At 41.5% G+C, this 12,120-nt stretch overlaps 1 protein-coding gene across 6 annotated transcripts in view; it reads left to right on the plus strand.

The window, feature by feature from the left end:
• LOC110508829 (choline transporter-like protein 5-A) overlaps positions 1-12,120 on the plus strand; it is a 69,580-nt gene that overhangs the window by 34,507 nt on the left and 22,953 nt on the right. For all 6 annotated transcript variants that reach the window (XM_021589672.2, XM_036966681.1, XM_036966683.1 and 3 more), the window contains one exon: positions 6,732-6,780. In XM_021589672.2, coding sequence (XP_021445347.1) covers positions 6,732-6,780 — 49 coding nt within the window. The remainder of the gene's footprint in view (positions 1-6,731; positions 6,781-12,120) is intronic.

Here is a 12,120-nt window from a genome sequence, read left to right on the forward strand (position 1 = left end):
ATAGTTTTCCCCCCTCATCAATCTACACCCCATAATGACGAAGCCAAAACAGGTTTATAGAAATTTTTGCAAACGTATCAATAATAAAAAAACGGAAATATCACATTTACATAAGTATTCAGACCCTTTCAACTGTGTTGAAGCACCTTTGTAGCAATTACAGCCTTGAGCCTTCTTGGGTATGACGCATCAAGATTGGTGTAACAGTATAATTTTAATCAGTGACGTCACTTGCTCTGAGACCTTGAAGTAGTAGTTCCCCTTGCTCTGCAAGGGCCGCGGCTTTTGTGGAGCGATGGGTAACGACGCTTCGTGGTTGTCAGTTGTTGATGTGTGCAGAAGGTCCCTGGTTCGCGCCCGGGTATGGGCGAGGGGACGGTCTAAAATTATACTGTTACATTGATGCTGTTGACCCAGATTACTGGTTGCTGCGGAAAAAAGGAGGAAGGTCAAAAGGGGGGTGAGTGTAACGGATGTGAAACGGCTAGCTTAGTTAGCGTGGGCGCTAAATAGCGTTTCAATCAGTGACGTCACTTGCTCTGAGACCTTGAAGTAGTAGTTGGGTAACGACGCTTCGTAGGTGTCAGTTGTTGATGTGTGCAGAAGGTCCCTGGTTCGCGCCCGGGTATGGGCCAGGGACCTTCTGCACACATCAACAACTGACACCTACGAAGCGTCGTTACCCATCGCTCCACAAAAGCCGTGGCCCTTGCAGAGCAAGGGGAACTACTACTTCAAGGTCTCAGAGCAAGTGACGTCACTGATTAAAATTATACTGTTACACCAATCTTGATGCGTCATACCCAAGAAGGCTCAAGGCTGTAATTGTTACAAAGGTGCTTCAACACAGTTGAAAGGGTCTGAATACTTATGTAAATGTGATATTTCCGTTTTTTATTATTGATACGTTTGCAAAAATTTCTATAAACCTGTTTTGGCTTCGTCATTATGGGGTGTAGATTGATGAGGGGGGAAAACGATTTAATACATTTTTGAATAAGGCTGTAACGTAACAATGTGGACAAAGTAAATCGGTCTGAATACATTCCAAATGCACTGTACTGTAGGTACTGATAAAGTCACTAGGCAACAGGATAGATCATAAACGGTACCAGTTAGTGCAAAATAGATAGTCCAGGTAGCTATTTAGGACCTTCCTCTAACACTGCCTGGTATAGAGGTCGTGGATGGCAGGGAGCTCGGCCCCAGTGATGTACTGGGCCGTACACACTACATTCTGTAGCGCCGTGTGGTCGGATGCCAAGCAGTTGCCATACCAAGCGGTGATGCAGCCAGTCAAGATGCTTTCAATGGCGCAGCTTTAGAAATTTTTGAGGATCTGAGGGCCCATGCCAAATCTTTTCAGCCTCCTGAGGAGGAAGAAGCGTGGTCGTGCCATCTTCGCAACTGTGTTGGGGTGTGAGGACCATGATAATTCCTTTGTGTTGTGTACACCGATCAACTTGAGGCTCCTGACTCGCTCCACTACAGCCCCGTAGATGTGGATGGGATCATGCTCAGACTCAGGTTCCTGTAGTCCACAATCATCTCCTTTGTCTTGCTGACATTGAGGGAGAGGTTTTTGTCCTGGCACCACACTGCCAGGTCACTGACCTCCTCCCTATATGGCTGTCTCATTGTCGTCGGTTATCAGGCCAACCACCATCGGGTCGTCAGCAAACTTCATGATGATGTTGGAGTCGTGCGCCACCATGCAGTCGTGGGTGAACAGGGAGTACAGGAGGGGACTCAGCACGCGCCCCTGAGGGGTCCCGTATTGAGGGTCATCATGGCGAATGTGTTGCCTACCCTTACCACCTGGGGGCGGCCCATCAGGAATTTCAGAATCCAGTTGCAGAGAGAGGTGTTCAGTCCCAGGGTCCTGAGCTTAGTGATAAGCTTGGAGGGAACTATGGTGTTGAATGCTTCACAGTATGGTAAAAAATGAATAGACTCAAATTGTTTTTTGGGGAACCAGGGTTACACGTAACTTTTTTTTGTGTACCTAATTCTTTCCTGTATATCTCTGATGCATTTCAGACACCTCAAACCATACTTACTTTTGATTTCATTTCTGGACTATCTTTTGCCATGTATGATGTATTATTCAATGCGTTTATATGGGCTGATAGCAGTAAGACCAAATGTTTCATCACACATTTTTGGGGGATACCTACAGAGGTCCTAAAACTCAAAATCATATAGCTAAAGGGTCCATCTTATGACCATATTAAAACAATTCCATACGTTAGCTTAGTAGTAGTATTAGTATTGCCATCTAATAGTCTAGACTCTTAAGGGTTAAAAGCATGTGTACTGGTTAGAGGCTATACTGGGATATTTACTGTACATTTTAGCTGTCTGTTGCCAAGCCACCGTACCCTCTCGTCACATGACATTCACACATGTTGCGAATGTAAATTGAAAAGTTAATGAACATAAAGTGCCGTCAAAGTATTCACACTCTTTGATTTATTCCACATGTTGTGCTACAAAGTTTGTCATTTTTTGTCAATGATATACACCATTGTTTTATGTATTTTTTTTTAAATTGTAAAATAATAATCTCTTGATTAGATAAGTATTCAACCACCTGAGTCAATACATGTTATAATCATTTTTGGAAGCAATTACAGCTGTGAGTCTTTCTGAGTACATCTCTAAAACATATCTTTTGTGCAACATTTGCCCATTATTCTTTTTGCATTTTTTTCAAGCTCTGTTAAATTGGTTGTTGATCATTGCTAGAAACCATTTTCAGGTCTTGCCATAGATTTTCAAGCAGATTTAAGTCAAAACTGTAACTTGACCACTCAGGCACATACACTGTCTTCTTGGTAAGCAACTGTACATTTGGCCTTGTAGGTTATTGTCCTGCTGAAAGGACATCTCTCCGTGTCTAGTGGAAAGCAGACTGAACCAGATTTTGCCTGTGCTTAACTCCATAACGTTTCTTTGTTTATCCTGAGAAATTATCCAGTCCTTAACGATTACAAGCATACCCATAACATGATGCAGCCACCACTATGATTTAAAATATGGAGAGTGGTACTCAGTAATGTTTGGGGCAAATCCAATACAACCCATAACACATCGTAATCAGGACAAAAAGTTAATTGCTTTGCTACATTTTCTGCAGTATTACTTTAGTGCCTTCTTGCAAACTGGATGCATGTTTTGGAATATTTGTTATTCTGTACTGGCTTCCTTCTTTTCACTCTGTCAATGATGTTAGTATTGTGGAATAAGCACAATGTTGCTGATCCATCCTCAGTTTTGTCCTATCACAGCCATTAAACTCTGTAACTGTTTTAAAGTCACCATTGGCCTCATGGTGAAATCCCTGAGTGGTTTCCTTCCTCTCCGGCAATTGAGTTAAGAAGGACGCCTGTATCTTTGTAGTGACTGGGTGTATTAATACACCATCCAAAGTGTAATTAATAACTTCACAATTCTCAAAGGTATATTCAGTGTCTGCTTTTTAAATGTTTTCCAATCTAAAAAAAAAGGTTCCCTTTTTTGCGAAGCATTTTAAAACCTCCCTGGTCTTTGTGGTTGAATCTGTGTTTGAAATTCACTGCTCGACTGAGGGACCTTACAATTATCTGTATGTGTGGGGTACAGACATGAGGTAGTCATTCAAAAATAATTTAAAACACTATTGCACAGAGGGAGTCCATGCAGCTTATTATGTGACTTGTTTACACGTGAACTTATTTAGACTTGCCATAACAAAGGGGTTGACTACTTATTGACTCACTTACATTTCAGCTTAAAATGTTTAAATTTTTTATAATTACAAAAAACAATTTCACTTTGACATAATGGTATTGTGTGTAGGCCATTTTAAATTCAGACAGTAACACTGCAAGATGTGGACAACGTCAAGCAGTGTGAATACTTTCTGAAGGCACTGTATTATGGAAATTAAAATCTTGTTGCGGTGCTTCTGCTACAACTCTTTTCAATCTGTATAGGCTCTCTCCCCAGCCACATACAAAGATCAATCCAAGGATGATATGGGTCTGTGGGCCAAGCCAGCAGGCACTTGGCGGGGTTTGGACCTGCACATCCGATCAATAGTCACCGTGCTTCTTCGCTGTAGTCTTGCCTGACTGGGGGAAACACAATATTGCTGCTCTTTCTCTACACACATGCACGAATACTCACACATGCGCTCAGACACATACAAATGAATAAGCACGCACACACATATATATGCAACTGCACACAGCAGTTTGGTCAGGGGGTCAGCTGTCTAGGCTAGAAAAATCGATTTCTGGTGCTGACAGCCACTCCAAGGTAAGCCTGAGGTATTGAGACTAGCTGAGATGGATAAGAAAGGAAAATAGGAAGAGTGGCTTTAAGATGGATAGGAGGAGAGACGGACAGAGAAAGAGTGTTCGTTTTTGTTGTGAATATGAATGTCTGTCGAGGTCACGTCAGGAATATCTCTTGATCCTACTCATATTCTGAAAAGATCACAGTGACATACAAAGAGGATCTAGGATCCTTGCCAGGAAAACCTGATCATCAACTCCCACACTCTCCACAGTGGCCTTTTCTCTTTTGATACCCTTATGGATTTAACCGTTTATGAAAGAGTGATAAATAAGAAATTAGAGTAACACTATCTGGCCTATTTCTGTTCCCTCTGCTTAGCAGACTGGAGGGACGATGCACAAACTGGGACAGTTATTGAGTTACTGTACTGTAGTTTACACAAGCTTTCACTTAATCTTGAGAAATGTGGATTATTCAGTTACCTACTCCATCTTGGGTCAGGGTTCATGTTGTTTCACAGTGGAATGAATGCTGTTGGAGATGCTGGTTATCCGGGGGAGTAGTTTGATGGTAGCTGGACAGCAGTAAGTATGTATACTGTAGTTTAGGTACTGCATGGCAGTAGTTATTTTAAAGGCACCTTGAATTTAGGTGCTCTTTCTACAAAATGTGTCCTGCCAATCAACTGAATATTTTTTTAATGCTTTGCTCATTCAACACAATTATTTCACCCCCCCCCCCCCCCCCCCCCTGCATCCCACTGCTGGTTTGCCTCTGAAGCTAAGCAGGGTTGGTCCTGGTCAGTCCCTAGATGGGAGACCAGATGCTGCTGGAAGTGGTGTTGGAGGGTCAGTAGGATGCACACTTTCCTCTGCTCTCCAAAAAAAATATTCCATTGCAGTGATTGTGCTGGCTTTTGGATGGGATGTTAAACGGGTGTCCTGGCTCTCTGTGGTCACTAAAGATCCCATGGCACTTATCCTAGGGGTGTTAACCCTGGTGTCATGGCTAAATTGCCAATATGGCCCTCATACCATCATGGCCACCTAATCATCCCCAGCTTCCAAATGGCTCATTCATTTCCTGTAACTAGTCCACCGGTTGTTGCCAGAAATGAGAATGTGTTCTCAGTCAACTTTCCTGGTAAAATAAGGAGGGGGAAAAAACTGACTCTGCAAAATCCAACTGCATTATTCAGACAAGATGACAGAAACCAGAGAGGAGAATAAAATAGTTCATTCACCTGAGTGAAAATGTGAATACACAAACTCAGAAAAGTCACCTTCAACAACCCACAGTGAAGTCATTTTTTTGCCCAGAATCACAAACTCTTTCTCTGCTTCAATCTCTTAATAACTTCTTTGGGATTGGTGTCCCATCCACAGGACTGTTGAGCTAACGTAGGCTAATGCGATTTAGCATGAGGTTGTAAGTAGCAAGAACATTTCCTAGGACATAGACATATCTGATATTGGCCAAAAGCTTAAATTCTTGTTAATCTAACTGCACTGTCCAATATACAGTAGCTATTACAGTGAAAGAATACCATGCTATTGTTTGAGGAGAGTGCACAATTTTGAACATGAAATGTTATTAATAAACAAATTAGGCACATTTGGGCAGTCTTGATACAAATGCAATAGTTCATTGGATCAGTCTAAAACTTTGCACATACACTGCTGCCATCTAGTGGCCAAAATCTAAATTGTGCCTGGGCTGGAATAATACATTATGGCCTTTCACTTACATTTCAAAGATGATGGTACAAAAAAAAACTAAAGAACGGTTGTTTTTTGCTTTGTATTATCTTTTACCAGATCTATTGTGTTATTATTCTACATTCCTTTCACATTTCCACAAACGTCAAAGTGTTTCCTTTCAAATAGTACCAAGAATATGCATATCCTTGCTTCAGGACCTGAACTACAGGCAGTTAGAACTTGGTATGTAATTTTAGGCAAAAATTGAAAAAAAAGTGACTGATTCTTAAGCGGTTCACCTGTTGCTCGCACAACCTACTCTCTCCACACACACATCTCCTACCAAGTGGAACTATACCGGTGGAGACCCATACAGAATTTATTAGCAGAACACCTTGCTGCATCCCCCCTCCCTCCTCCAAAATGACCATAATGGAAATAAGCTTTTAAGCTGTATGTATGTATGTATGTATGTATGTATGTATTTAAAAAATTGTCAAATAAATTCAATCAATCAATTCAAACTCTGGTCCTGAACTTCTCAATCTTATTATAATTTATTTTTCAAAGACCAATACACTCCCCTACAGAGTTTCTACACTTCTTGTCTATGGACCTATTCATGCTTTGGGTCTTGCTGTTCGGCCATTGAGTTAGCTTAGCTGACACCTGCTTAATCATGTTTCGTATCGTTATTCTTCGTATCACTTCATCACTTTGACTAATGTGGAAATGTCTCTTCTTCAGGAGAACCACGGAAGTTTGACCCAACATTTAGAGGACCAATCTGCAACAGGTAATGTTTCACTTTGCTTTTGCATTATCACAGTTTAACTGTGCGTCTTGATTGTTTCATTGCTGTGACTGAGGGCTTGTTGCTACAGATCTATTATCTTAATTTGATCACTCTGATGTCACAGAGAATTTTCCTGCACAACAGGAAATGCAAATTGTAGTGTATTCAAGGTTTAAAAAGTTTGTAATTTCAATTTGACAATTTCAGACTTGACTTGTATCAACCCCTGTAAAAATGTCCATGAATTATAATCCACATATTATTCACTTTTCCTGTTGCTGCAGGATTATTTTCCTGCTGTGAGAAGCAGGGTAAAATTAAGATTTGAATGTGTAATCCCATTTCCAGACGGTGAGCGTTTTCATATAGATTCAGTGCCTCTTCACTAGCCTCGCAAGCCACCTGATCCAGCCAGCGAACATTCATGTAGCCTTGCAAAATCAGGCGGCTTGCAAGGCTACCTCTTCAATACACTGCTGCCAATGGGCACGTTCGAGCGGATACATTTTGTCTAGTCGTGACTATCGTTGTTCACCAACTTTCAGTGTGTTGCATTATGGGGATACCAATGTTCCGACTTGCGCCTACAATGTCGACTGCATGGACTAAACATGTGATCAAAGGTCATGCAGATTTTGATGAAGTCGCTGTTGCGTCTCAGTAACTGCACCATGCAGCCATCACCTGCATTGTGGGAGGCGCTATTTGTCAACCACTCATTAGGGTGTTTTTTGTTGAACCACGCAAACGTGATCAAAGACATGACTGAAACAGGAACCAACTTTGCCAAAATTCTAAAGCTACAGGGGCTACAAACGAAAGTTATATTTGAGACCTCTCTCCAACCAATTATTTGCACACACGTTATGTATTCAGTGAGTGTATGATGTGGGAGTATTGAACATTTTTATTTAAACATTTATAAAGTAACACTGCCATGCAGATCTGAGCCTTGCTGTTTGAAAACCACAACCGTCTCTGACTTTTGGCTGTCACAGACTTCACTCATCGACTTTCGTCTACAGTCAGCTTCGTTAGTCTTACTACTCGAACACACCCAATAGCTAGGAGTGATTATGAAGGAGAGTGTGCTGCCAAATGGCTGTCCCACTGGTGATGTACTGTAGTACACATGCTTTAAGGCTTTGGTGATGTACGACACAACTTTTAATACTACACATCAATGTTAAAGACACACATTCACAAGAGAGCTGTAGTCACCATGGAACTGCCCTGCTGGCAGGCTAGTCCCTTTGCTATATTGACAGTAGTCGGATTTTGATATAGAATAGAAAATGTAAATTAATTAAGGGCAACGTCCCTTACCCTTTTAAAGGTAGTGCACTAATCAGAGAATAGGGTGTGATTTGAGACAGAACCCATGGTCTGCTCTGGTCTCTGACTGAAATGAAAATGACACTGTCATGGAAATTACATTTATAGGCTATAGCTAATAGTAACTTTAAAGCTAATATTTACTGTGAGCTAAGCCTAAACTCATACAGACCCTCTGAAATGTCAGTTGTGCTTAACCCAGTGTCGACCAATTACATTTCAGGTAATATAAGAGATTAATATTTGGTGACATAACTGAAGATTATTCCACAGTATTCAATAATAGGATATGGTGTTTCAAAATGTTCAGACAGACTATTACCCACAGAGATATACATGTTCTATATCTATTCTAATACCATCCATGTTATACAATTATTTGCCACTACATCACAACAACGGTCAGAAGCAGTAACCAAACCTCCATTCCATTATAAACCAAACCCAAACATTTGAGATTCTCTAGCCAACATTCATTGACGATACAGACCCTCCCTTCCCTACCAATCTCATAGACAGAGCATGAAATCTGAGAGAAGCTGGAGAGAACACCCCCCCCCCCCCCCCTCCTGTCTGACAGCGTCACAGATAAAAGCATGTCATAGAAAAGAGGGAGAAAAGCAGGGAGGAAATAGATGGCTATTAGAAACTCCGGTAACTGGCTGCAATCAGTGTGGCTGCAGTTCAAACCGGCTGGAACTGGAACCAGGTCAGTTGGCTAGAAGAGCCCCACTAACCCAGACAGAGATGGGTGGCGGGGAGCGGAGTAGAGTTGTATGTGTAAATAAGAAATGAGGAGGACCCTTTAAATCCTTAATTAGACCTCACTGACAAAACCCATCCAGGAGAAAAGAGTGGCTGAATAAAAGAGTCTGGAGTGGCTTGTTTTTTTGTGAGGATTGCAGTGTGTTGGTGTTGAAAGTGGGTGGATGGATGGGTCTTGTTGTGGGACTCTGCTAAAGGAGTTGTGTTGTGGGGATTCTATGTTGTTAATTGGTGATCAGGGGAATGACGTGGTAGAAAATTCTGCCATTTTAACACTTCCTCTGATCGTCTACTGAACGCTTCCCTTAGTCAGAGCAGGGAGCTGCAGAGATGCAATTATAGATTTAGCTTGTGTGTGTGTGTGTGGTGCTGCTTGTGAAGCTCTTTTGGTGGCAAAAATTACACTCAAATAATTCCATTACCAAAACGTTTTAGAAACACAGTAAGTTTCTGGGCATCCAGCTTTTATCTTGTTCTATTTGATTATTTTAGGATTTCTCTGTATCAGTGTTTTCACCCCAGCAGTAATTTCAGGCCTCAGTTGATATCTTATTAGCTAAAGGAACTACTGATGACACACTGGCTTTGTTCCAGCAATACAGAGATCCTCCCCAGATGACAAACTCTTTTAGAGTTTTTGCAAAGCTGCAGACTCAACTCGGTGTATCCATCTGGATGTGGATGGGAACCTACCAAATTAGTTGTTATATTAAAGCAGCGAGGCTGCTGCTTTGGAGTGCTGCTTTGGAGTGCTGCTTTGGAGTGCTGCTTTGGAGTGCTGCTTTGCCAGCTTTACCAGTTCAATGCCCTTTTCACCTCTAACACAGTAGGAGGATATGCAGGAGAGACTTGCTGACTCACACCTGGAAACACCTGCTTGTGTCGCTTGCTCTTTCATCAGTAAATGCTGTTGTTTATCTTTTGTCCTAAAGAGACCCGTGGCAAACGTACTACCTGCAGTTTGTTGGTAGTGGCAAAGTTATGGCTAGTCTGTTTATCTTGTCTATTCTGTTTTTTCATTTACAGTAGACTAGCAGTAGACTAGCGCAAATAGTAGACTAGCGCAAATAGAGAATGCAGAAAACCTAGCCTGTTTGATGAATGTTTGGTGTTTTGAAGTCATAGAAATTGGTTGTGAAAGTGGTTTATCTGTTTTAAAGTCATACAGTACAAAAATATTGAACTGTTCTTGTTTTGTGCAGGTATAATTTCAAGACCATTTTTCACCAGCTGTCAAATTACTGTTCACAGCCATAGTTAGAATAATTAATTAACTACTCATTACCATTCACAGCCATAGTTAGAATCATTAATTAACTTCTCATTACCGTTCACAGCCATAGTTAGAATCATTAATTAACTTCTCATTACCGTTCACAGCCATAGTTAGAATCATTAATTAACCTCTCATTACCGTTCACAGCCATAGTTAGAATCATTAATTAACTTCTCATTACCATTCACAGCCATGGTTAGAATCATTAATCAACTTCTCATTACCGTTCACAGCCATAGTTAGAATCATTAATCAACTTCTCATTACCGTTCACAGCCATAGTTAGAATCATTAACCGAGTTCCGATTCAGAGATATAAAGTAGTCCTGCAGAATCAATGGATCAGCGGTTTTAATTAGAAACTAGAAATGAATTCCATCTCTTCAATGTCTATTTTGAGTGAGAGATATGGAGTCGTTTAATGAAGTGATTTTAGAGATGGCCGTAGATTAAACCAGTCGACTATTGAATCTCAGATCTGTTTGTTCTCTTTCCAACTGCTTGTCACTCAATGTTACAAGTTGGCAAAAGAGCACAAACAGATCAGGGATCAGGCTATTGAATCCCAGGTCGCATCAATTCTCACTGACTGTTTCTTTCCTTTCAAACTGTCCTGTGAAATTAGAGTCCATAACAGCGACTCAGCAAGCAGCACAGCCCTGTTGAGTGTCCTCCGGGTTTTTAGAACAACTAGCTCTTTCTCTCACACAAACACACTTTCTCTTCTACATCCCTCCCTGCCTGAGTTTAGCCAAGGTTTCTGCTCTAATGTCAGTGTGTTTAACTCTGCTCAACAGCTGGTGAATGAGAGTTAAGAGGAGAGGACAGAATGTGCAGCGCAGCAGATTCAGCATCAAGCAGGGTCGTTACAGAGGATTGGAAAGGACAGAACTGCATAAACAGAGCAGGAAAACACTGACTAGTCCGGACAGACCTACTAGGAGGCAGGAGGGTTTATTTCGCATGGAGAAGGAGAGGAACAATCATTTTGATTGATTAGGAAAGACAGAGTTAACTTCAACCTGTCCCACCACTCCTCACATTCTTGCTCACCGTGTGTGTGTGTGTACGGTTCTGTGTGTCTATGCATTTCTGTTAGACCAGGGGAGAGTGCTGCCTGAGCTCAGCTAAAGGCTGAATTATTGAGCGCTGGGGAGCAGTAGGGAGCGTTGTGCTGTATGTTTGTGAAAGCCTGCTGTGCAGCTTAACACCAGGCCTCTCACTGACGCCGCAATATAACCTCAGTGACACACATGACCCTCTAACAGTCCTGTCCCAGTGCTGCCAATCACAACCTGGTCTCTATTCCTTGAACACACTACCTGACAGTCATGGTCTGTTTAATCAGGCATTACCTCAGTGCTCTCTAAGTAGTCAACTGGGAAGCCAGGCAGGGATTTCTATGCATTCAATTGAAATATAAGCTGATTAAGATATATTAAACATGACGCTAGATACAGTACCAGTCAAATGTTTGGACACACCTACTCATTCAAGGGTTTTTATTTATTTTTATTATTTTCTACATTGTAGAATAATAGTGAAGACATCACAACTATGAAATAACACATATGGAATAATGTAGTATCCAAAAAAGTGTTAAACAAATATATTTCAGATTCTTCAAAGTAGCCACCCTTTGCCTTGATGACAGCTTTGCACACGCTTGGCATTCTCTCAACCAGCTTCACCCGGAATGGTTTTCCAACTGTCTTGAAGGAGTTCCCACATATGCTGAGTACTTGTTGGCTGCTTTTCCTTCACTCTGCGGCCGGTCCAACTCATCCCAAACCATTTAAATTGGATTGAGGTCGGGGGATTGTGGAGGCCAGATCATCTGATGCAGCACTCCATCATTCTCCTTCTTGGTCATATAGCCCTTACACAGCCTGGAGGTGTGTTGGGTCATTGTCCTGTTGAAAAACAAATGATAGTCCCACTAAGTGCAAACCAGATGGGATGGC

The sequence above is a fragment of the Oncorhynchus mykiss genome, chromosome 28 (assembly GCF_013265735.2).
Source record: "Oncorhynchus mykiss isolate Arlee chromosome 28, USDA_OmykA_1.1, whole genome shotgun sequence".
NCBI lineage: Eukaryota > Metazoa > Chordata > Actinopteri > Salmoniformes > Salmonidae > Oncorhynchus > Oncorhynchus mykiss.